Raw genomic sequence first — 26,918 nt, 5'->3', positions numbered from 1 at the left:
CAGTTTATCAAGAGACTGTTTATGACACCAGAAACATTCATCCTGAACAGCATAAACAAGATGTGCACTATTGGTGCTGTCATAATGTGACAGTATGATATAATTGTTTTGTCTTCATCTGCTATCTGGTAGTCAGTTTCCAACTGATAATGACCCTGCCCTGCTCAGCAGCGTGTCTGCTTTGTCCAGATGCATCCAGAGAGGTCCAGACCACATTTACACCCAAAATTACCTTCCGTGTCCCTCTTTCCCCTTCTGCTCCCTCCAGAGAGGGAGAGGGACTACCTGTCACATTGGGGGGAGTGATACAGATGGTACACCAGATGTGTGGCCAAAGCACGTGATGGGAGAGCGGTGCGGTATTAAGAGCGCTGCGGACTGCTTGGGATGCCTTAGTGCTGATGAAATGTGTGTTTGGATTAATGAGTGCAGCAGAAGTGCTTTAAGAAAAGAAGCGAGAAAGAACTTTTTTTTTTTTTTTGCAGTGCGCCTGTTTTTATTTTTGCTTTATGTGCTTGTGTGAACATTTGTGTATCCCTGCTCAGGTTTAGTGGCGTCGCCTAGTCACCCCACCACCCTGCTGCTCCACAGCTGGCTGCCCCACCCTTCCCAGCTGCCACTGGGGCTCCCCCTGGCCCCTCTGCTTGGCAGAGCTGGCGTTTTGGGCGCTCCCCCACCAGTCCTCCCTGGCAGCTGCTGCCCTCAGCTGCGCTCTTGCAGACGGTATTGGGGTCGGACAAAGTCACTCCTCCTGTGACTGTGTCTCGGGCCGTCGTGGGAGGATGAAGAGGTGGCAAGGAGACTCTTGCTTCCTATAAAAGCTTTGCTTTTTAGGCTCTCGTGGATGCTTGAGGGTTGGAAATACATTTGACAAGCTTAACATTCGAAAAATCCACCTGTTTTTCCATTGAAGAAAAGAAGATGTCTTTGGCTGTGCAGATCTAAATAAGTTATCAAGAAAGCTTGCAGGAGAGCATTACACCATGCATGTTCTGTGATGGCAAATAGTGAAGTGGCAGCATCATTTAAGAGGATGATTATCTTGTTCAATATTTTGATAATTATAATTCAGGGCACCTTTCAGAGGAGGCTCCTAACCACTGAGGAGAAAATGACATCGTGATCATAGCTGGCAGGCAAGATGTGATCTCTCTCTCTTTCTCTCTCCCCCCCCCTGTCTCCACACTAGCTCTCCTTTTCACTCTCTCATACCCACACTCTCAGTGTGACAGAAAGTCTATGGGGAGGTATAAGAGGTAGTTATGGGGGGAATGCAGCAGCCTCCACAGTTTAATTGGAGATGTGTCACACTAAATAAATGGTGCAAAAACAAGCCCTGACTGGAGGCTTGAGGGAGGGGCCCTGGGGATGCAGCCTGTTTTATTGGGCAGGAGCTTTGCACCGCTCCAGGGTGAAATGGGGCTATGCACTGCTGAGATACCCTCCAACCACCAAACCACCAGGCCTCCCAAAGACTACTGTGGAGGAAAAGACAAAGGCATCCATTTCTCTCTTGCAGGGGAGAAAAGAAAAAAAATTGGTGCTGAGGAGAAGGTGTGGGTGAGTATGGTGACCCGATTGTTTCTCGTCCAAACGGGAGCACATCATAGTCCTCATTCAGTTTCTGAACGCCGGCAAACAAATCCATAACTGAAAAGTCTTGAGTAAGCGCTGTCTGCCTCACTTACTCCTAGATCTTATATATGTCAATTTATGTTTTGAGGAGAAGGCAGCCAACAGCCTCCAGCTAATCCCATTTCCCTGCGTAATCCATAAATGACCTCCAAGTTAGCAGAAGAATGTGTTTTCCGATATTCCATCAATGTTGATATAACTGTTGGACCGCTTTGCTTGTACAGTGTGTGTCTGTTTGTGTGTGCGTGCATTTGCACCTCGGATTGCAGAGTTCACGGCACGAGTTTTGATTTACTTCTACAGTGTGCTGCGGTAATTGGATGTGACACCATTCTCTCTGCTCTCCCTGGGGGATATAACAGAAATCTGACTATTATGGCCCCAGTCATGAATATGTCAGGAAAGCTGCAAACAAAAGGCCCGCGATTTGGATAAGACTCCTTTGTATGTTGTCTCTGCACTGATGTATGAGATAAATGCTGCAAGAGTAAATGAGTTTTCCGTAGAGCAATTTGCTGTGTTTACAAAGAAAGATTAATTGTCATTGTTTAGAAGACATCATAAATATGGTCGAGACAACGTTTAGTATCGCATTATGCTTGCCAGATACACGCTCGCTTCACGCATATTTGTGTAAGCTATTATATCTAGTTTCAAAACAACTGAAAAGATTTTTTGGACCTGACGATACACAAACAGGGTGATCCCCTAGAAAGACATTGTTTTGCATGCATTTGATGTGCAGAGCTTCACTTAAATCCCATCGTTTGTTGAGGGTTTAGCTATCAAATCAAATTGAGTGTGCTGTTTTGTATGTGTTCTAGCCTCAAAAAAGTAGTCTCTGGGTAAAATAGCAGGTATGCTGATATTAGTATTCCCACAGCCTGCATAATTGCTGTAATTTGCTTTCCCTTTGGGTAATCTGTAAACATGGCTGTTTTGATGTTTTTGGCATCCTCCATTGGCTGAGCTCTCAACTCCTCCAGTGGAGCCCCCATCCCGGCCCAGGGTGACACAAATAGATCCTTCCCCAGAAGGTGCACGTAGTTCCACATGGGCACAATCAATACAACCCAGTCATCGCTGGAACTGTGGCGGTATTAAAAGCACCCCGTGAGCTGGTTCTCACCATGCCGGCATTTTAGGGAAATAAAGCTATTGATCCTCCAGGGCTTCTGGCAGAGCATTAACCTGGGCCTACAAATTAGAACGTGCTCATCTGGACACATCTGCCTGCAATGTTCCAAAAAAGCCAGTCCCAGGGAGAGAAAAGGAGAGCTGTGAAGCCTGCTGCTTCCAGTGATGAGAAGAGCGCTACTTGACGCCCATGTCAGAGCGGGGGAGGCATCTGGATGCCCAGGACTTCCATTAGAGGCCCAGGATGGTGGCATGGGTCGATGTGGTAAGGTTTTGTTGGGGGTACTCCATCTCAGATCAGTGTGGTTTCTTCTCCCTGTTGTAGGAAGAGGGGGGTTGACCCACAGTAATCCCGAGCTCCTGACTGGAAGGACAATAAGGTAAAGGGCTGCTGCTAATACTGTTTCTTCCAGCAGTGTTGAAGACCTTGCCTTTTTCCCCCTGCTTTTGAATACACTTTATGAAAACCGGACTGTATCTATCACTGTCACTATTCACAAAAATATTCAGTAGAACTTCATATCTCCGTTTTCAGATTATATATTTATTTGTCTGCAAAAACACTTCCCAACATGGAGATCACGAGGCTGTATCAGCCGCTGATTCAAATGTATCACTTGCTCGAATGTCATACAGGTCAGTAATTATTTTTGAGTGGGAGATTAGACTCTGTGTATTAACACACACATTTTCAATACTTCTACTCAGACTTTATTCTAACCATTTTCCTCTGGAATGTAACCCACCTATATGAGATGTGACACCAGTCTAACCCCTTCTTTAACACATAATAGGGTTTAATTGTGAATTCTATATAATACATTTTACATTTAAATGTCTTGCAGACTAGAGGTATTCTGTGCACAACAGGCTTTTGCTTGATTATTGTTTACTGAACAAGAGAACTGATGATATCCCTTTTAACAACGCATTTCACTGGTAATGCTCAAACAGATCGAGACACTTTGGAAACTCTCCCTTTTTTCTCAGCCTGCCCTAACAGTGGGAAGCTTGGAAGTTCTCTGCCCCAGTTCTCCATGTCCTTGAGAGTTGTGCCTTCAGGCCGGGGCTGGTGGGGTCCCGCAGTGCACAATGTGTGCTTCTCACTCAGGCTCCCGCTGTACTCCGCAGCCCCTGCATGGCTCTGGAGAGTTGCCAAGCTCTGAGGGGATGTCCGTGTGAGGTGGGGGCGTGCGCACGTTAGCACAGAACTACTCTAAACATCTCACTTCCTTTTTCCCCATGACAGTCGACCGGATATAAATCACTTTGCTGGATTGGCGGACTACAATGGGATGCTTGGGAAGATTGTTGTTATGAATAATCAGACTAATTGCAATAACCAGTGTGAAGTGATGTGCAAATGAATGAGGAGCTTGTTTTTCCACATTCTGCTTTTGCAAAGGTTAAACCTTAGGGCACGGTCTGATTCCTACTTAGTGAAGTCAATGAAAGCCTGTGTGGAATTTGCATTAAATGGGACGAAAATTAAATTAGTCGTGGTATATTTTTATTATTTTTTTAAGTAATTTTTTAGACATTATTTTATGTCGGCCTTTTGATTGAATTAACATAAGAGCAGAGTATAGGAGGTGGTCTTAATTTGTAGCTGTATGTATTTGACAAATCTCTTTATATTTTATTCAGTGCATTTGTATTGTTGTTCTTTTTTCTCGCAATTAATATGGATATTGGCCAAGAGCAAAGATAAAGATCCATTTTCTAATATTTTGTCCTTGGATTGTGCACTCAGGGAATTCACTCCCCTTCTTCTCTTTCGTTTCCCTGGTTAAGGCATGGGGAATTGGTGGGATGAGAGGCTATTCCCTAAATAGCCCATGGCAAGAGGTATCCTGATTAGCATGCTGCCTGCTCTCTGGCAGCAGTCCTCCAGGCCACCAGTGCTATCACTTATGTGCTGTTTGTATTTGTAGTTGATAGTGTGTGCTGTTATAATTGGAATGAGCTCAGGAACCTCGTTTGCTTTTGATCCGCTGCCAGCCACTCAGAGTGCTACTGGGCCACAGCTCTCACCTCAACACTCCCAGTGGATTATGGGAAACTGCAACGCTTATGTTCTAAAAAGCGCCTGACAGCATCTCACTCAAGGTCGAACAATACAATGGTGAGTGTGGGGAGTAGAACAAAAAAAAAAATATGGGGGAAAAAGTTGAACAGATATTTGATGTAAGACTGGGTATTGAGCTTGGAACTGTCAAAATGGCATTTCAGACTTGTGAAACTGAGGCAAAGGGCTGAATGATTGTTTAGGATCATTTTAATAACAAACAACGATATGTGGATTTGCAACTCTGAGAGCATAGCCTAAATCTGCCTTTTTATGAAGAGCAAGATGAGCTACCGATGTGTCGGCGAATCCGTGCGACATGAGCACCAGATGTTTACAACAGGTATCGCGTGTTGTTATCTTGGAATAGCACAGGCCTTACTAATAACTTTAAAGATATGATCTTTCAAAATTTCAGTGCTCCGTTATTTGGCGACACCTATGGTTGGTGTTGGTAACTACAAGTGTAGTTAGATAAGGCTGAAATGCATTGAACAGGTAACAGAAGAGTGACAGCAGACTAAACGTTTGATTCATACCATGAGTCACCACAATCAGATTTCATGCGTCACATAATGCAAAGAGCTTTCTAAGCAACAGCAGGTCACCTCACTGAGAATGTGGATTGGTACATTCGCTCTGGCTGCAACTATTTCTGTCTGGCAGTGCACATTTCAGTTGTTCTTACTGTCTTCATTTTAAAAAGAAAAAAAAAGGTAATTTTCTAGTTTAAAAAAAGTTTAAAATGTGGGATTTCTTCTTCACCAAAAATAGTGAATTCAATTCCACTTTTATTTTTATAGCTCAAAGTCACAACAACAATCATCTCAAGGTGCTTTATATTGTAAGGTAAAGACCCTAGAATAATCCAAATTAAACCCCAACAACCAGAAAACTCTTGGCAAGAGCGAGAAGGAAAATCTCACTTTTAACAGGAAGAAGTCTCCGACAGAACCAGGAGGAAGATGTGGAGGGTGACAGGAAGAAAAAATAAAAGATAGTGACTCTGTATTTTGGCAGATTAATGTTTTTAATGTGCAGACACAGCAGGAGATGATGGATTCCCAACAGCAATAAGGTAGTTTTTGCGATAATGCTGCAGAAGAACAGCAGAGAAATAGCTGCATTGCCACTATCAGTGAAAACCATGAGAATAAGAGTATAGAATTACTGAAAATGGCCTAATTACAAAAAATCAGGCTTGATTTAAAGACAGTCTTATTTAATTACTATTAAATAGTGATAAGTGATACTATTTCCCGGTGATAAGCAATGACACTGACATACAACAAACCCTAATTTTGTCTTATTATGAAAAATCAGGCACATTAAAAATTCTAGCTTCACTTTGGTTTTGTTCATATTAACATCATGGAAGTCTATAAGATGTGGAGAAGACTCTCAATCGATGCACGCTTGTAGTTCATTTTCTTTCACTCTGTGACATTTCTACAGTTTGATCTGCTGGCTCAGCACTTTTCCAGAGTGGACTAACTCTGGGGACTTATAGGAGTTTGATGCTCCCCTGCTGCCAAATGCCAGCAGGCCAATGAAAAAAGATATCTGAAACTCCGTAGCTCAATATTTAATCAAGCGCTGGGTTACATTTGCTGTTTGATTAGGTGAGAGAATTCCACCTCCCAGAGTCTTTGATTGCTTTGAAAATATTTGGCCAAAAAAATGAATACTTCTTTTTGAACTGCGTGCTCACAGCACTAATATTTCAGCATGCATAACAGTTTATGATTGTCAAGATTACATTGGTATTCTATCACAGATGGGACTCAAGTACTTTCTTCTTCTTCTATTTTTTCCTACGTCATTTATTTTTCTTCTTCTTATAATGTGTAGTAGAAGTAGTAGTGGTGGTGGTGGTGGTGGTGGTAGCAGTGTCACTGTGAGTTTTGGTTATTTTTTTGTGATGATGATTATTATTATGTTGCTGTTTTTGTTGTTGTTACTGTCACCAGGTTCGGCAGCCTCTTTATTATCCATGTTTTTGTCCACAAGTCCATCTTGTCGCATAATAATCACACAGGACTGCAGAGATTCACCTGAGAATACTCCTGATGAGCTTGTTCCAGGAGGGCATTACCACTGGTTAAGTACAAACACCTGCTAAAATATTGGCAATTAGGACATAATTAGCTGCTAATGTATTTCTAATCCGAAGCGGGCCATAGATTTGTCTTTTTCTGCGTAGACTCCTTTTTTTTAATGTTCTCAGTTGTTATTGTTTTCCTCAGGTATTTGTATCCCGAGAACATTGACTAAGTGCCCTAGTTCATCATATGCAAATGGCTTATTAATTACACATGCATTATGCCCGTATTCACAAGACATCAAAGAGCCTGCGAGTCTTCAGATGGTCCCCCTCTGTACCACACTCAGGTTACAAATGCCTGCGTGTGCACTTTCCTGCATGCCTTTTCGGGCAGAATATCTACATCCTCAATTAAAAATTTTCACAGGAACCTCTCTCATCTTTCCTCCTAATATTTGAGAAACACCTCCGGTGGTCTGTGGTTGTTTGGGAACTGCAAATTGCAAATAATCATTTGAGCCTAGATTACATACCATTATTAGAAAGCAGCGAGTCTGTGAGTGCATCTTTGTAAGAAACTTAAACCAATGTTTTCTTTACTAACTCAGACGCATCACTACTAGTTATTTAGCTGTATGGCCCCCTTTTGTACCAGTTTTTCTCCTCACTGATCAGCTCTTTGGGTCACCATAATGACGGTCTAATATCAATTCGTTATCCTGAGCCTCAGACATTTGTGTTCAGCCTGTCTGCATGTTTGTTCTGTCTATCCCTCCCTGGTGAGTTCTCTGTTAACGACCCATACAGCAGGTGTCAGAGTGTGATTTATACAACCTATAATGTCTCACATTGATTAGCAATAGAGCTCTAATGGGATGCCAGCTCTTGAACTCGGGTTAAAAAGGGAACAAAAAAACCACGCATTGCACATCACACCTTCTTAATGTTGCTTTGTATCATCGCGCATCCTATTAATGCAGGAATATCAGCAACCTCAACCTGCCCAATGAGATGGCAAAGAGGAAGTGAGTGCAATCACTCTAACCCTGGGCAGTGCTCTGTTATCAGTCTCTTGTGGGCTCTGACTGGGTGCTACTAGCATAATTAGCACAGCACTCACTTTGATGATAAAAAGGGTAATAGAGCATTCCCCTCCCTCCCCTGCCTACCTGATTTTACCATAATTCATTGATCTAATTAAAATTATTCAGCTGTTAATGGTGTATTTTTTATAGCCGTCATTATTGAAAGGGGAGTTTTGATTAAAGATACTTAAAAATAACATGTGGTCTCCGTTTTAACACTCATAAGACTTTAATTCTTTTATTATTTTCTATTCAACTGTATGTGTTTCTGTTTTGTTACCATCTGCAGGCCCAAATGCTTAAAATATATATTTTCTAAAGTCAGTCTGAAGCAGATATAATGTTCTCCATCCACCCAAGATGTCTCAAAAAACAAAAATCTCACTGAAAATATTGCGTTGGTGTTGAAATACTGTGGTAAACTGAGGCTAATCTAAGCTATTTCTCCTCTTTATTTATAGCAGGGTATATTGTACATCAAAGCCACCAGGTGGGGCCCATTCCTTCACAAGTACATCTCACTTTTGCTATTTTTGTGGAGAATCACAGAAAATGCTTAAGCGAGGTGTTACTCTATGGCATTTTTGTATGGCACCTCTGAAAACATCATTTCTCGTTAGGAGACCAAACTGTTTGTGGTTGTCCTCATTACTAAAAAGGTAGAGCTCTACCCCCAAAGGTAACTTCATCAACACCAGAGACAAATCTATCTTAGGTGCTCTATTTATATTTCTAACTCACTGCCACAAAGATTTATTCTGCTTTCCTGTCAATCCATCTCTCTAATGGGCAATGGCATCCTTTTTAGTTTAGTGCGTGTGTGTATATGTGTGTGCGTGCGCGCATGGGCCCACGTTCTTTAGCACCAGGATTTTTTTTTCATCAGATGCGCAGACAAAAACAAGTACCTCGAAGTCACAGGGCCTGTCTCATCTCTGAAGAGACTCATCTTTAGATAGAGAGCTCAGATGTCATGTAATTAAGATGATAAAAAAAAAGCCCATTTGCACTTCCATGGGTTATTAATGTGGACTAATGATGCTCAGATCAACTATAAGATGTCTGCTAGTTATGGGGTTAATCTCCTCATTCTCGCAAAAGCCATAAAGATAAACATCTTTACACAGAAATGGGCTTGTGAGGATCCCCAGAGATCTGTATCCCAACTTCATAGGAAAGTTTGAAGGACCAGAAATAAAACTGCTGTAAAGACTTGCATGGGCATTTTTACAAAATAAATTTAAAACAAAGCAAAGAACTCTAAGAAGAAAATGCACTAATTACATTTCTATGTGGGTGGTGGTTTCATGCATCGTATATTTTATTTGATGTGTGCGGAACGAAAATGAAAATGTATATTATTAAATATTTGTAGTACGTAATTTAAATCATTCTAAGCATGCTAAAAGTCTATTCGATAAAGTCCAAAAATATGGACCCTAGCACCCTGGGCAAGAACAGGATATTTACAATATATGCAGCAAAATATCTCCGTGGAGTAACAAATAGCAGTCCCTATATTTATCAATGAGACTTTTTCTTGGCCTCAAAGATTTCAGCTGTTTCAGTGGAGTTTGTAATTCTAACTCACTAAAAGTGGAAACACAAAGTTTCTGGCTAAAAAGTAAAGACGGGATAAGTTGTTTCCTGCCTCTAAGGGTCACAAGTCTAAAGTTGAATGTGTAATCACTTCCCCACTTCTCAAATGGATAAAAGTGTGGCGGAACCTGGGTTCACCTGAGTGTATGGGTGGTAGAGCTCATGCTAATACATCAAAAGTGTAAGTGTCACGGCTTCTGATGACTTTATCATAAATGCTCTGATCATTACATTGTCATTAGTTAGCCGACTCGGTTGCATCTCGTTAATGCACGCAAACAATCCGAGGAGCAGCAGATAATGTTGTGTGGTGGTGGTAGTGTTTAATGAGGGTCTGCATTTGCATACTGGCCTCCACCCCCACTTGCATTCCCACCCCTCTCTCATTTATAAAAATAAATCACATTAGAACATCACCAGCTAATAAAGTCGACTCCGGCCCACATCCCACGTCCCAGTGATAGCCAAGTCTCAGTGCAGGAAATACACAAAGCAGTCTCCCAGGATTAGAGAAAACCTATTATAGAAAATTCTCATAAGGCACTGGAACATTCTTCATATTAACATTGTGCTGCTGAAGAAAATTATGCCAGTTGTTGTGCATGATACAATCAAATCATCTATCAAGAATCTCCTCTGGAAGTAGGAGCAAATGTTCAAAGTCAGCCTATCAAGTAATGCAACTACTTAGAGGAGTCAGATTTAATTACATATTCCATCACTGAAAATAGAAATAAAATAGGAGTGGGTTTGATTTTGAAGTAGTTTGTATTCTTGATTGCACTTAATTGTACAGGATACCACCTGAGGCGAGCCAGTTTCACTGCCATTTCTGCATTACCGAACAGCTTTGATTTGGTGAAGAAAAGATTGCACTTTGATTTTGAAGCAAATGCAGCTAATAGCAAAACCCACTTTTTCTTTTTTCCAACTTAAATAGCTCAACCTGTTTAATATGCTTTCCCGATATCATGCAGCGATGGCAACGAACATCGCAGCCAGAACTAGAGAGGTCAAGAGCTGCAACCTCGTAAGAGTACTTTGTCTTGTGTCGGTGTGTCTGTTCGAGTGTGCACACATTTGTGCCCCCAAGTCAAAACCCACTAAATAAACAGTGTGTTTCCTGATGCTTAACGGTGTGCACGGCCCATGCACAGCTGATGTCAATCCACCCAGGACTACCAGTGGCCCCACTTTGCTCACTTACTTACTCTTTGGCTCACTCCATCCTTCCTTCATGCTCAAATTGACACTTGGTGCAGAGGCAGTCAGACAGGGGGCCTCTCCGCCCTGCGCCTCCAGAGATGTGGCCCAGCTGTCAGCCGTCTAATCCAGTCCAACCTCCCCCTGAGCCAGGCAGGAACTCCAGGCTGCTCCCCCTCATCCTCACGCCTAGAGGCACAGCAAACAACTCAGCCTTTTTCAACACTACACACAGCAGGCCGGGAGGGGAGCACTTTGCTAGTCAAATCAGTCTGGACGACTCTTCATAAATCAAGCACAACTGTGTGATAGTGCACTCCAAAAGCCTCGTGATTGAGCTGAAAGACAACATGTTTTTGACCGTATGTCGATATTCTGTTGGTATCAGTTGCATCATATATCACCTGTTAATTTGATGAGAAACTATAGTAAAGATAAGGGATGTAAGGGGAAATAAGCGACACTGCTATTAGCGCAAAACACACACACAAAAACTGTCAAATACTGTAGCTGTACACGACTGTTTTTGTTTCCACTCAGCCATCACAATCTGAACAAAGGCTCAACTGGCTGTATCATCTCCTTTTACATCCTAGGTGTAACTGTTGCCATTGTTACTATGGAAACAACTATAGAGACAAAAACGGCATATTGTCAAATTTAGATACAATGCTAAGAATGAATGAGACACAATACAATCGATTCTATCCAATATTAAGCCACACTCTGGATAAGCAGTCTGCATCACAATTACTGACTATTTGTTAATACATAAAACAGCATTTTTAAAAGTGGATTTGCTTTTTTGTGCGGTTTGTGAGCGCTCGTAACGGAGTTGTGGGCATGTGTGTTTTGAGGAGTACGTCTGTACCCTTTCGTGTGGATCCCCATGGCATTCCCAATATCTGTATTCCTGTAGATGTGTTTGATGTGTTTGAAGCCACGCAGCATACCTTGGAACATGACAGTAAACATGGCAGAGGCTCTCCCTCAGTGGAGCAGTGATGCACGTCACCCCTTCAGATGTGTGTGACGGGTGTACAAACCAAACCCACCGGGCCACGTTGCCTCCCGGGGATTTTCCTTTACCATGCAGCACTGACTGGCTGCATTTTGCTCAGCGCTCTGCTGTTCTACCCTCGGCCTGAAAACAAAAGAGCAAACTAAACTGGGTGACGAGGAAAGAAAAAGGAGTGCATAATGTGGACTTGTGACAAGTTGCGGAACCCAGTTAACTGGTTATCTGACCCAGCAGCGGTAGATGTCATGATATATTGTGGTCTAATGTTTTCCCTGTGTTTCATCCTTGGAAAATCACTAGTGTATGTTTCCCGCATGCATCCCCGGGGAAATTAAGAGGCACACTACGTATCTCGGGAGAATTCCCCCAAGAATGAGAATAAAGCAGGCAGCATGAAAGAGTAGTGTTGGTGTGAGGGAGTTATTGGTCTGGCAAAGGAATTGCCAACACATCAAAATAGCATGGGTGTTGAACAAGACAGAAACTTGCACCATTTACACCTGCCAGATAGAGAGAGCGTGAGAGAGACTGAATGAGAGGGAGCGTTATTCTAACATGGGAAATTTCCATAGCCACATACGCGCCACCTGATGTGAAGTGCAAGAGTTGAAGCTCCATGTCAGACTGAATTTTTCAAAGTGACATGTACAACATGTTCACATGACAGAGGTGCTTTGAATATTATTTTTGGGTTGATAAGATAAGTCCTTTGTATACAGTAGCAGTTTTATAATATCACAAAGCTTTGAAAGAGAATGTGTGGACCCGAATTAAAAAGTAAGTGCACGAGACTTGACAAAATGCTAAGTAGTTTACAGTATACAGTATGTAGTTTATGAAAATGTATAGTATAGCGTTCCTAAATTCAGTGCACAGACATTAACGTGCCGTACTGGACAGCAACATATGTGAGACAATACTGAAAATGAAACATAAAAAAGTAAGAGTAAATGAGTTTGTGTTGTTTATTTTCTGGGTTTTCTACTTCTTAACATACGAGCAGAGACAACCAACAACCAAAAGCAAACTCAACTCACCATCTCGCCATGAGATCACTTCAGTCATCCATCAACATCCATTAAGTATTCAAAAGTCATTAGTACTTAAGTACTCAGTGCTGTTATGTTCTGTGATATTGTATTTATTTAATTGAGTTAAGTTGTTTAAATATGTGCACTGGTTAATTTTTAATGTCTTTATCCCTGTAAAATAATGACTTACTTATTACTTTTTCAAAACTACTCTGAGTGCCTGGACTTTAGATGTTTTATGGCTTCGTCTGCTCATAATTTCACTTTTTCTCTCTTTTTTCTAAGCTGTCTTTTCATGTTTTGGCTGTTATAATGCCGTAATTTCCCAGATTTTAGAAATAACTAAAGTATTTCTTCTTTTTGTAGTATTATTACTGCCCATTACTGATCAAATTTGCCGTCCTGTAAAGTTTGTGACAGTGTTATTTCACATAGACAAATACTCAAAACCTCCTTTCTGGTAACTTTTGCTACAGTTTTGTTATGATGACACACGCACGCAGACTCATAGGTGATCCATCTAAAGGAAAAACAAGGCGAACACAGTGAAAACGTGTTCTCAAAACCAAATTAGTATGAGCTCTGATTTTGGGATTCTCTACCAGTTTTTTGCTGAATACAGAAGCAGCACTTGTTTTATGTCTATTTATAAAATGACTTAAGTCGTACCGAGATTTTAGAAGATTTCTGAGAACAAGTAAAAACAGGAAATGAAAGGACAGGGCAAAGGGAGAAGATGAAAAGGAGGGGCTGGAGAAGGGCAGTTCATTGAGGGCAGGATGACAGTAAAGAACAGATGAGATGGGGAGGCTGAGGAGTGTTGTTGTAGGTGGTATATTGTAGGAGGGAATAGGAAAGGAGGGGAGTAGTAGAGGGGGGTGAAACTAGGCCATTGTCCAGACTCAGAGCACCAAAGGCCCCGTGTCCCTAGATGCCCTGTGTCAGCCTTCTGACAGGAGAGATGGGACTTTAACACAGAGTTTCTCACCACCATACGCTCCCTGTCTCCTCTGAAGAATACCCCTCCTCCCTGACACACTCACCAGTCAGAGTTTGAGGAGAGAAATGCACTCGTTACAATAAGGAGGGCACATGGCATGGGACCTGAGGCTTTGAGTGCCGCCTCCTCCACACTCTCAGTAGAATTAGGATCTTTCCTGCAAGAAGTGTGCATTTCTAAAGTTGATGTGCAGTAAATAGAATGTTTTAGGCAAGTGCACGACCATATGTTTTTTGTTTTTTTTTTTTGCTTGTTGGCCACAACCTTATTAACAGTGAATTCATGACTCTCTGATAGCTAAATTTGAATATTCCTCCTCATCCCTGCAGTCTATTCTGCTCACTCCTACCTCGCAGATAAAGCAGACTTATTGTCAGGCTTAATCAGGTGGTCTGTTACCTTGGCAATTAAAGCCTTGTTAGAGATATAAAACCTTGAGACTCAAATGGAGAGTCCCTAGTGAGTCAAACCACTGAGCAAATCCTTAAACCAAACAACCTTCCAGTGGGAACACTTCTTCTCTGAGGATAGATGTTTAATTATCTCTGCTTGTTTGGGGGGGAAAGGAAGGAAAAACTGTTTCACTCCCTCTTGTTTGTCTTAAAAGCTCATGAGTATTTATTGGAATTAATTAAAGTGGCAATCAGCGAGCTATGTTTGATTGTCACAATGTATTGACCTAAGATGGTGAATGATGGGAGCCGTTTGCGTTAAGATTTAAAATGACTTAGTGCGTTGTTGTGTTCACTGTGAAAATTAAGAACCAAAATCCAAACATAAAATGTCTGTAAAATAAAAAAAATCTTATTACTGGAATATTAAACAGATGCAGAGTTCTTAATGTAATTTAATGAATTAATCTTTAAAATATTGCTGCTAAATGGGAATCCATTTATCATTTATTCCCAGTTGATGCAAAACACCTAACTCTTCTAAACTAGGTCAACAGTTTTCCCCTGTGAACGTTGGAGTTTTTGGAAAATAACGCGGCAAAGTTGAGCGATATCAAGTGATAATTTATCATTATTTAATGATCTCCCACAGACAGTACATCACATATTGTGCAGTCAGTGACAACAGCTGTACGGCATGGCAACGTTCTAATCTCAGCGATTCAACGTTTCTGCACGTTCAGGTTCACAGAAAACTCTGACCCACGCTTTGGTGTCCACCAAAGGCCATTTCTGTTCCTCTCTGTCTCCCTTCATTTTGCCTTTTTTTTTATCTGTTTCTCCTTACCTCTCTGACATTCTCCTCTAAATGGGCCTGGCACACATCCCACTGTCTAACGAAGGTTTTTGTGTGTGTGTGTGTGTGTGTGTGTGTGTGTGTGTGGGAGGTGTTTAGGGAGGTGAGACCTTCTCTGGGACACACTAATCAGCTCAAAGCCAAAGCCCAGGCAGGGAGGCGCTGGACAGGTGAGCGGAACCACTCAGTACACCTACTGGCTGATCTTTAGTTTGAGGGTCAAATCCATCCTTTATGCCACAGTCACTTCTTCATTCTGGTGTCCCCCACTCACCTGGCCTCTGTCCCAGGTTGCCAACTCCCTTCCTTGGGGTCTCTGTGGGAGGAAACAGCGAGCAGCTGCTCTACCAAGGGAGCCTCCTGCTGAATGCACCTTCTGCTAACCCCAAGTGTGTTAACCTTTTCTTTTAATTAACACTGTACCAACTCCCAGCTCCTGCAACCATAGTCCAGAGAGAGGTGGCTGCAACTGTCAGAGAAGCCAAGGAATCATCAGGGGACATGAAAAGGTGGTGGGTGGGTGGGAGTGGTGAAGGTGAGAAGGGTGAGGAGGAAGAGGAGGAGGAGGTGGGATGAATAATGCGTTCATGGCCTGGAAGTGAGGCTTCTTCTAATCCTTCAGAGCCTTCTTTATCTGCATGCCTTCACAAAACTCCAACACACCAGTCACTCTACACAACAACTGCCTATTTTCCAGGGAAAATCCTGAAGTAAATGGGACATTCTGATGAGAAGATCACTACTTCTAATTTACACTATAACTCATAAGGCTGCAGGATAATCAAAAAACCTTTAATTCGTTGTTTAGTCACTCAATTTGCAAGTGTGTGACATTTCAGGAAAACAAAAAAACAACAACTTTCGAACTGTGCATGTTTGTGTTTCTTCACCAGGTTATAAAAACTATAAGCAGTATAGAGGCAGCGGACACACTGAGTAATACATGATATACATTTATTTCTAATTTTATATGCTTCATTAACTTGTTAATTCAGTGTGAAATCCAGTGAACCAAATAACCAGACACCGGTACCCCTCCAGGTGTCTGTCTGACTGTGTAAAATGTTCTGTATGAGAAGGGGCTAGCACAGCTATGTGTGGCAGCCTAGTTAACTAGCACCATATAGAGAGGTGAGCATGCTTGATCTCACCTTAAAGTGAAGATCTCCTAATGAGAGAGTGGTAATGAGCAAGAAAAAGAATTACTCTCATTTCTCTTTAAAAAAAAAGTGTTGAAAGCATGAAAGTATGCTGTCTTTTCCTTCCGTCTCATGTGGTGGTGCCAAGTGGAAAGTGTCCATCTTTCACCGGGAGATTTTTATGTTCACCTTGGCTCATGGTAACGTCCCTGGGGATCCTCTTTCTTGGCATGGTCACAGTGGTCACCATTTGCGAGAGATGGGCTGCTGAGGTCAAAACCATTTGAGAAGGACATAAAACCTCTAAAATAATTTTTGATCACACTATGAAACCATCCCATTGTGGTCAAATAATATTCTTTAGGCCAGTAACGCATCACTGTGGAGGTTATTGTTAGAAAAGTAATTTTAGCCGGTGTATATTCTGGACATCAATGCAGCCAGCTGGTGAATGCTAGAGCTTTAGTTTGTCTGCTAATTTTTCATGCTAGCAATTAGCTAGCTGATGGTATTAACCACCTTTCATTGCCTGATCCAGCGCCACGGGTGATAATTTAGTTATCAAACCATGCTAAGACCCTACAATTCAGGTCGCAGCGTTCCAAGTGAGAGATATATGCGAATCTAACATCTCGTGACCCTCGGTTTTATGATGGAGTAAGTAAGGGGGGAAACTGCCAGGACCTTCTCCTCATGAAGACCCAGAGCAAGGGCACTGTCTCCCCAGCCCCATAGATCAGCCAGCCCTGAATGTCAAACTGCACAGCAGCCACTACAGTGCCAGGAGTCCCTCTCTCACTCCCTCTCTGGCCCATGATCTGCTGTCTGGTGACACCACTGTGCTAATGACCTGGTTTGGGATTTGCACCATGGGGCTCCTTGGCTTACGAAGATGGAAGTTGTGGATATCCAGCTGGAAGGTCACCGTTGACGACGTCCACTCACTCCACATTTCCTCTATTCCGTTGACATCCTTCAGTTTTCAAGGAGGTTGACACAGTGCGGCTGTCACCGTTTCTTTGTATATATTTTTTTCAATATAATACACAGTTTCTCAAATTATGAAACAATAATGTCGTTTCCACAGAGTTATTGAAATGCACTATTTATTTATTTATTTATTTTGGTAGTGGGGGACACAATGTTTATGTGAACTGCATGCATATGATGTTTTTGTTTTGTTTTTTTGCTCCAGAGTTTAATTGCTTGACAATTTGGATAACAGTAAAGTTGGAAAGCAGCACTCACGCCTTGCTTGCCAATGAAGCCTTGTGATTGTTAGCTCTCCATGTAGTTTTTGTTCTTTTTTTTTAATCAGTTTACTGTGAGAAAAAAAAATGCCTCATTGCTTGGAGAGGGCAATGTTTTCAGTCACTCGCTATCTTCACTTTTTTTTCAGCCTCAGGAGTTTGGCTTGTTGGAGCAGAGTGTAAAGTCCCTGGGGAGGAGCTCCTCTGGTGTTGGGGGCACTGCCTCGACCTCACTCATGCCTGGTGTGGGTGGCATCCAACAAGGGAGACACACAATGGAGAGCAGGACTTGAAGATGGTGATGCTTCTGGTGGGCTCTCTCAGGACTCAGCCTTATTCTCAGGGTCATGCATTCCAGCAATCTCTGTAATTATAAGCAAGTGAGAAAAAAGTCGAGTCTTCTGCCTTTCTCAAAATGAACGTGCCCCACTCCTCAAGGGAAACATTCACATCTCTGAGTTCTAGTAGCTGGACGGGTTTTAATGAGGCAAGTCAAGTGTGTGTGTGTGAGTGTGTGATTGTGCGTGGTTGGTGTACATGTACGTCTGTGTATCTGCCCTCTTCTAACGAGCGTAATTGACCGACTATGCTTTTAAGCCGCCGTTTTTCACCATTTGTGAGAATATTCTACTAAATAGCCTTCAGTGATTATTACTTCTACGGGAGACACTTCATTGGGATTAAAACTTTCTCTGAGTTTTAAACTTCAGTTACTACTTTTTTTTCCTCCCTTTTTTGACAGTGTACTGTTAGAGCCAAATGGACAGAGGTTGAAGAGGCCACAGGTCAAAAGGAACTGCTGAAGAATCCCACCACCCGAGGACCATGAATTCCACTGGGGAACATTTCACCCTGCTGAGAGGCAGAGTGAAATCTGTGATGCAGCAGCACACGCTCGCTCGCTGTGGTGCCTCGATGTCTAGCTAAAATCTACGGGAGATGGGGGGGAAAAAAATCTCTGCACAACTGCTCAGTTTTACTACAAATACCGTGGCAAAAAAAATAAAAAATGGAAAAAAAGACTGTGCTTTTGTGCATTCGATAGCATTTCAAAGACTTCTAGTCCACATAATGACTTTTGGAAGCACAACACAATATTGGGGATTGATGTTTATGCAAATGGCTTCATGTGAAGCTACAATGCAGGCCTATAAAACAAAAGAAAATAGTTGAATATTGAAGGCACGTGCAGGTACATGCATGACCTTATGCGCTGAATAGAAATTTCCTGGCTTGCGTTGTTTTCATTGCAAACATGTCATCTTTTCTGTATAACTTTGTTTGATTCCCCTTTCCATTCTCCTCAGAGATGAGACTTGAAACAAAAAACAAAAACAAAAAAAACATATTGGATGATCTTCATTGTGCCTATTTGCTCCCAAAATTTCCACATGGTTCTCCTTTCCTTATTTATAAGGGTATCCCTAAGAGGGAAGCCATGTCAGACACGTTTTTTTTTTTTTTTTTTTTGGAGCTTCTTGAGCAACATTCCTCACATGAGGTTTCTTCTACTTGAAGAAAAAAACAACTTCTGAGGAAAAGTGTACTGTAACTTAGAGACTTAACAGTGCAAGCTCTGAGTCAAGCCTTGCTTTGTCACTAATGAAAGTAGCAAAGAGCCCTCGAGGACTGAAGAGCACTGTTTGTTTGTGTTTGTGAGAGGAGGTGTGTATGTGGGGGGGGGGGGGGGGGGGGGGGGGGGGGGGGGCAAGGTGGTAAAACTTTGGGAGAGCCGCCTGACAGAGCGCTGAGACACCGAGGGGGGAACTTTGGAGCATTGTTAAGATTGAAGTTTTAAGGCAGCTGAGACCTCCTGACAGATTCCAAGCACCTACAAATAGATGTTTTATATGAGTGTGTTTACCAACTTTACTGTAGTTTGTGAGGGCTTTGAATTTACCAAAGCACCTCGTGTCAATCTGTGTCATACTACCTTTTATTGATCTTCTTCGAGCATTTTATGGCACCATGTGGGTGGGGAGATTATTCCAAAAGCAAAAGGTGTGGACTGCGATTACAAACCGGGGAAAGCTTTGACATCACATATACATCGAAAGCCATATCTTAGAATATTTTAGCCTTGCATTTACTACTGATTGGGGAGAAACGAAGGAAAACAACAAGGCCTCTTTAAAACACGAGCATAATAATGGCTGTCAGTTAATAGCTACGTCTTCTCCCTTATAGGTCTAAATTTTCTATTACTTGTGCATTACTTCTCACTAGATGATTACCTTAAATGCCTGTAACAGTATTGCCTCATTATGAACTCCAACGAGAAACTGGGTATGCCCTATAGAATAAGAGCAGCATTATTATACAACCACATCATTAACTTTTATAGTTATAGCTGACTTTATAGTGAATTTTCTTTAACAACATTACATTTGGCCACACTAAAGGCTATCAAAGGTTGCTGTTAATTTTCTTCTTCTACACCAGCCCGTATTCAGGAGTATATCCAGACTGACTGTTTCTCTCCTTCCCTTTAGGATTGCAGTTGAAAAAAAAAAACAAACCTTTGGTTTCCTCTTATATTTGGCTCTGTGGATCAGTCCAAATAAGAATGCACTGAAAGTGGTGGAAAGCAGTTGCGTGACTGTGATTTTTAGATGGGGCCCCTGGCAGAGGCAGCCTCCAGCCTGCAGAGGGGAAGAGTGCAGAGTGAGAAGCCCACTGCAGGGCTCCTCTCTGGATCTCATTTTCACGTAGCAGGGGTAGGTTTGGGGCATGGACCTCCACATGCAGGTGAGGGTGTATTCCAGTGCACCGCTGTGAACATCTTGATAAGAAGGGAAAGGAAAAAAGAAAGAAAGAAAGGAAAAAAGCCATTTCAAACATCATTAAATTAAGACACACTAAAGTGATGATTAAAGAAATGATAAAACAAGAGAAATCACGGAATATTAATATTATAGTGGGTTGTTTTCATTCTATGTAGCCTCTTATTTGAAATGGAAGAAAACAATGTATTTCTCATGAATAACACTGAAATGATTAGGGGATAGGCTGTAATAGTTCTAGTCCGTAGTACGTTAAAAATCCCTCAATCTTAAAGTACACTCGATATCCCAATTCCACGCGTGCCGTTACATGTCATATATGTCAACAGCAAAAGAGAAAATGTCTTTCTGCTTAACCATTTCTACCAGAAGGGGGACCAGTCCGTCTGCCGTAGACGGAGAGTGGCCGACGGCGAGCTGAGGCAGAGGAGACGCCAGGGTGAGCAAGCCGACTTTGGGTTTAGAGTTCGACTCCGGATCCGGGGACAAGCAGATCCAGCAATCCGCATCTTGCCATGATCCCTAGGATTTTAATCATGCCTCTCTGTCTGTGTGTGAGTGCAGGCAGGCTGACAATGATTTCCTCAGTGATTACGTACAGAGCGAGTCCCTGCGGGGTAGGGGCCCCCTCTGGAGCCATCCTGATGGCTTTGGGGGCCTTGCTTCCATTTTCCATTATTATGTGGACTACCGGAGCGACAGCGCAGTCCAAGACCTTGCAGGTTTGTGATGAGGAGGGAGCTTCCATCTTCTCTCTGCTTCTTCATCCTCTTTTTAAGAGCAATTTAGACGTAGACTTAGATCAGATTCCGAACCTAATTCATGATTAGCTGACTGGAGTGAGAAAAGGAAGAGTCTGCAATAGTTTTGATGCTGTTAGGTGGATATGAAGTGAAAAGTGTTATTGTCATTTTTTTTCCTCTTTTTTTTTTTGGGTTTTGTTGCATTTTTGCACACTCACGGGAGGCGTTTTGCTGATGTCTTTCTCACGCGGATGCATTTGAGATGAGAAGCGAAAAGCAAATATTGCGCTTTTGTTTCTAAACGAACATCATGCCTACACGCGTGTGTGTTTTCCCGGAGAATGGACGCGCATGACGGGATTACTATATTCTCACACTTTTCCCGATACCTAGCTCAACTAAATAAAGTCGCCTATAGCGATCGGGCTAATTGGATTTTATAACATCCACCTACTCATCACAAAATAACAGCAAACTCGTGTACAGACGGCGCGGCCGGGGCTAAGTTGCATCTTTATGTAATGGTAAAAAGGCAGCCGCGGTTTTGGTCAGTCAATTTTAGAGAGACTATACCTTTAGACTATCCCGTCCTACACAAATTGTCAGGCAGAAACTGAGCAACTTCAGCGTTTTCTATAGGATGTCGCGCCGCAAGCAAGCTAAACCAAGATCACTGAAAGGTAAGTGATAAGCCTGTTTGGTGGCTCTCAAAACATTTTGCTTTTTAAGGACATGACACAAAATGTGGACGAGCATGAACTGAATGCTCGTGAAATGTAACTGTCTCTCCCCCCACCCCTTTCTTTCTTTCTTCCTTTCTTTTTTACGCATTTCGAAGTGTTCCTTCCTATTTGTGTTGCGCATGAAATCGACTGTTTACGTACTTGGCATCGGAGGGGGATAAATAATAATACTAATAATATTAATAATAATAAAAAATTAAAAACATGCTCGGCTTTCGGTTCTCACTGTATACTGATGAGAGTTAAAGAAGGGGCAGGGATACGTTTAAAGAGCAACAGTGCAGCGCGACGCTGGCGAACATCTGGATGCGTTAAAGACGCTCCTGGTCGGAACTTGAGCCGTCTGATGGAATGGGGTGCACAGTCACGTGACTCACCCCGTCTGAAAACTCAAAGAGGAAACATTTTATACGTTGGGGAGGGGGGGCTGTGATGTGCGTGCTCGCAAGTGTGTGGTGAGGTGCAAATACTACCCAACGTTTAATACTAATGAGACATTTCATTAAGAAAAAGAAAAAGTTCTGGATTTATCAGTCAGGTTGCTTAAAGCTTGAAAACAGCTGAATTTCATCGGTAACGTCTATGATGTTATTTGGGGGTTTTTTTTCTTACTCCCCTTTTTGGTCACTTTTTCCCTTTTTCTTCTTTAAACAGTTGGTTTGGTGGTAATCTGATCTACCATTTGCCACAGAGTGTACATGTCTGTGAGAGTTTCAGAAAGGGGGAGGGAGAGGGAAATAGAGACAGAAAGGGAGAGCAACATACACACACACATACACACATATTCACACATTACTTTTCTCTGTAGCATTTTAGTGGGGGGAGCTGTAGGTTTTTGGAGGTTGAGCTCCAGTTCATCTGGCAGGCATTGTATTTTGCTCAGCAAATAATTGTCCACAATTTCACATTCCCAGCTTGTGGTCTGTGGACCCCTTTCTCTCTCCCCCCCTTTTCGTTCTCGGAAGTCTTCATCTCAAAGGAAGATTACATGGTCTGTGGTACATTCATGCAGCCACCATTTTAAATCAATACCCAGGAGAGAGTGGAAATGTGAGTGCATGCACATCTTAAAATTGTCACATTCTGTTTCCAGACCTGCACTGCTCTATTCGCGGTAAACAGCTCCATACATAGATTTCATATTTTCTCAGAGCAGATTGGCATTGGCATTATTTTTTTTTCTTGTTTAGTTGGTGTGACATTTGCTATTCTCAAAAGACATATCACATATAATCGTCTCCTGCCAGCATGCCTACATGCTACAAGTGTGTGTGTGTGTGTGTGTGTGTGTGTGTGTGTGTGTGTGTGTGTGTGAGAGAGAGAGAGAGACTGTGTGTGTGCATTCAGAAGAACATCTGTTAAGATTTGTGTACATCTAAGTGTGCGGCAGAGAGGGATGCAGAGTGAGCAAATCAGTATGCAAATGAAGTCAGAGTGATGACATTGTTTGTTTTGTTATTGTCACTAAAATTTAAATTGGGAAAATGTGGAGCACGGAACATCGTGACTTTTATGTCTTCATTCCGGCTGCTCAACCGGAGCAGAAATGCAGATACGTCATAGATATTCCCTTGTTTTGGATCGGACCCAAGGAAGGCCAGGCAGATGTTATTTATTGTTCTTTGTCCATCTATTTCCTCAGGGACAGAGATAAACTTATACAGATGTCCACAATAACTTTGTTTGTCTTTTTTTTTTAATTGACATTTGACACTTTATTCTTCTCTATTGTTCAAGGAAGACATGATTGGTCATTTTATTTGTAGTTTCTTGTTTTGTGGCATCTCCTAATTTGTGTCGCTCACATTCATACATGTGTGAGCCCGTGTCTCCTATTCCTGTGTCTTTTCGCGAGCAGACCGGGATCTCCGAGTTCAGATTTCACTTTTATAGGTTGTCTTGAGGCAGTGGTCAATGTGAACGTTCCAATTTTTTCCCCTTTGCTCAGAAAGAACGCATTGTTCTGCAGAGGGGAGAATGAACAGAGATGCTGATGGAATGTGGTGGGAAGGTAGAACGAGCATCATGTGCAGCGTTTTGAGGGACTGGTATGGATAGTATGGACGTGGGGTGCATGCAGAGAAGATGAGAAAATAATGCTGTGACAGTTGGCACTCCTTTTTCCCTTGTGTACCTCCAACACACACCCACTTGCTCAGTATTGGCTGCTTGTGGGAGTCAGAGGTTATGTTTTTGGTCCCATGGAGGAAAAGGGCAACATTACAAGTCCCGTTTCAATTAAGTCTGAGAGACAGATCCGGCTACGTTATTGCTTGGGGGAATAAATGGCACAGGACGAGACCATACATCATTCGCTTATATGCAAACACTTCACCCCAGCCACTGACATTTACTCAATCCTGAGCCTTCTATATTTCTCAACTGTAGGCACATTGTAATTTTGTTTTGATGTGCAGAGGCTTTGGGTCAGCACATTGCCTCAGTCAGTGGTGAGCAGCGAGGAAGGAGGATCTCACTCCAAATCCTGCATGATGACTGCCACGTTGCCTGTCCTCCACTACTTCCTGAATAACATGAGACGCGGTTGATATTTTCATTTGGAGCGCAAATTACACTCTCAGGTCTTGGCACTGATGTGTTCATTGGCCGAGGAGGAAGTTTCCAGGTCTGTCAATTGCATATATAAATATATTTTCTGCACCATTTCCATTAGGTATGGTGATCGCCATGAAATCAGGGCTGTGCCATGTACACCGTAAATATTTGATGATTTTAAGAAACTCAAATTCATCACCAGACAAGTGATCCCAGGAGGTTATCGTGCTTTAAATATACTTGACAGGAAATATCACTTTACACTTTAAATATACCCCTCATGCACTGGGTGGATTTGTAAAATCTGTAATAGGCCTGTAAAAATAAAATTAATGATTAAATTGTCTGTTTTGGGGGAGGGGTTGAATTCCTAAGCTTGTGCATAATAATTCGATTTAAAGTTTTTATTGACGTTTTTCTGGTATTGAAACCAGACCTTTCGGGAAAAACTGAAACAAATATTTACTTGCTTAATCAAAAAAAATTGGCCATAAAATTTGAAGCTTTTCCTTTTAGTGAAAACAAAATTGAACATTTGACACGCATAACCACTCCCACTCCTATTCTCTTCAGTACTTTGAAGCATAGGTCTGTGTATGTACAAAAAATAAATAAATAAAAGTGTGAAGGGGTGGTTAAAGCTTCTGTAGTTTAGTCGGAAACAAGTCAAAAACTAACTTGCCTGTTTTTTTGGGTTTTTTTTTAAGGCAGCCTGTTTGCAGTATGTTCACCGTTAAATGGTCTGAATGTCTAATCTTAATTTTATCAGCTGGAACGCAGACGCATGCTACAGTCCACTCTTTTTTTCTCTTTTCATGTCTAAAAGGTGCGTTATTCTTAGTTTACAGCAAGCTGCAGTATTCCAGTCTGTTCACAATTAATGATCTGTGGCATAACACCCATTAACACTTTTCTAATGTGACACAAAAATATGGATAGTATTATCATTAAGGAAATTATGATGGAGGCATGGAAAAATCCCATTAGCACGGCTGTCAGTGCTCTTGACATGCAGCTCAGTGTGTCGGACTGGGCGTCGCGGGAGCTGGCCGATATGTCTTCTTATTCCATGGCATGTGTCTCTCTTGTTGTCATGGATTGTCTGCCACATGGAGAAAGAGTTCTGATTCAGAGACAATGACGGATTTCCTCCACTGCCGCAAATGAAATGCTACGTTTCTGGGGTTTCTTTCTTTCTTTTTCTTGTCTTTTTTCCCCCTCTCCTCTTGTCTCGTTTGCATTTATGAATAGCATTAATATTTTTGGAAGCTGAAGTTGCAATAATTGCATAATGAGATTATTGATTTGTGACGTTTTTATAGTGCTGCTAGTGGAGTTCTCTCGCGCTCTCTTTCTTTTCTTTTTCTTTTTTCTTTTGCTTACAATGCAAGGCAAAATATAGAATATAAATATTATGCAACATGATTAACATGCTCCTCTATTGCAAATTATTTATGACACCAATCACCAGTTCAAATAATGCTCATTAAGAAAGTTATTCATGTGCAGTGTGTTTTCTCCTCCCTCCCTCCCCAACCCTAATTGAGGAGCGTTGACCTCGTGACCCGAGCTAAATTGAGTTGTAGTCCCTGTGGCGAGCGTCTCCTTCCCGGTCAGTCAGGGCGGATTACACAGCCATTGTGTTCGGCACTTTATCGTCCAAGCTGGCTGTAACCAAGCAGATGAGTCACGCATATCCAGGAACACACTCAGGGCTTTTTTTTTAAATGTCTGAGAAGTGCTGCGAGATACCCTCACACACAAACAGAGACACACCAAATTTGTGGCAATGCTCGCATAAAAGCGCAAGACATGTACGGCATTAAATACATGTATCTGTGCACATACACACTTCCCAAAGCAGCAGGAATTCATTTGATGGATTTGAAAAAGTCCAAGCTTCTGCGACTCTGCCTTATTCATCTCTGTTAAGCCATTAGTTGTTGCTGTTATGGCGTGTCATGGTTTGTGCGCATGTAAATTAGCGTGGGGTATTTTTTCAGTTGTTCAGTTGTGAGGGTTTTGGGGGGTTTTTGTTTCGTTTTGTGTTATTTTTTTATTTTTTGCTCCTCGTTTTGTTCCGATAGAAAATGAATTCATTTCCTAAAAAGTAAGCGTCCCGTCTTGGGAATTGTCACTCACGATATAATGACAGTTACTCCACATTCATTTTTTTTGTGTGTGTGTTTGGCCATTGTGTTAATTAGCGGCCTTTAATGCTGTGCCACTTGTTGTGGGATTATGTTTTTCCTGCTCTGCATTTTGAAAATCAAAGGAGCTGTGCTGAAATGGTCCCATGTGTGTTTGGTATTGTATCAACAAAACCTTGCGGCATGATTACAGTTTGTCACTGACTGAGTGATACACTGTACCTTGTCAAACATTAATTAACTGATAGCAGTGATGCAGTTACAGCAGTGTGGACTGAGTTGCAGTCAGCTGAAGTCATTATGAGGTAATCATGAGCTTCAGAGTATATTAATTAAAAGTGCCCACCCTATTTATATATGTACTGTTATGACTGTTCATCAAATGTCCAGCTAGAAGGAAACGTCACAGGAATTTGGCCTGACTTGACAGCTTACCCTCTATGATTGCTCCTAGCTAGCTATTAATTATCTAGCAGACAGGTG

The 26,918-nt window shown here is 41.9% G+C and overlaps 1 protein-coding gene and 1 long non-coding RNA gene across 5 annotated transcripts in view; both read left to right on the top strand.

Annotated features, from left to right (window-relative positions):
* Positions 1-15,170: 15,170 nt before the first annotated feature.
* On the top strand, positions 15,171-18,763 carry LOC308383363. Its single transcript, XR_013969125.1, has 3 exons — positions 15,171-15,241; positions 17,610-17,947; positions 18,203-18,763. It is a non-coding gene; the product is annotated as an uncharacterized lncRNA (long non-coding RNA).
* A 2,074-nt stretch (positions 18,764-20,837) lies between these two features.
* The window catches only part of LOC308412814 (zinc finger protein 521-like), an 88,117-nt gene continuing 82,036 nt past the window's right edge, over positions 20,838-26,918 (top strand). For 2 of the 4 annotated variants that reach the window (XM_080907408.1, XM_080907407.1), the window contains exon 1: positions 20,972-21,666. In XM_080907408.1, coding sequence (XP_080763534.1) covers positions 21,627-21,666 — 40 coding nt within the window. In that variant the 5' untranslated portion in view covers positions 20,972-21,626. The other 2 variants (XM_080907409.1, XM_080907410.1) reach the window with 2 other exon arrangements.

Source organism: Rhamphochromis sp. 'chilingali' (assembly GCF_963969265.1).
Source record: "Rhamphochromis sp. 'chilingali' genome assembly, chromosome: 16".
Lineage (NCBI taxonomy): Eukaryota > Metazoa > Chordata > Actinopteri > Cichliformes > Cichlidae > Rhamphochromis > Rhamphochromis sp. 'chilingali'.
Note: the sequence above shows the minus strand (reverse complement) of the source record. Positions and strands in the feature narration are given on the sequence as shown.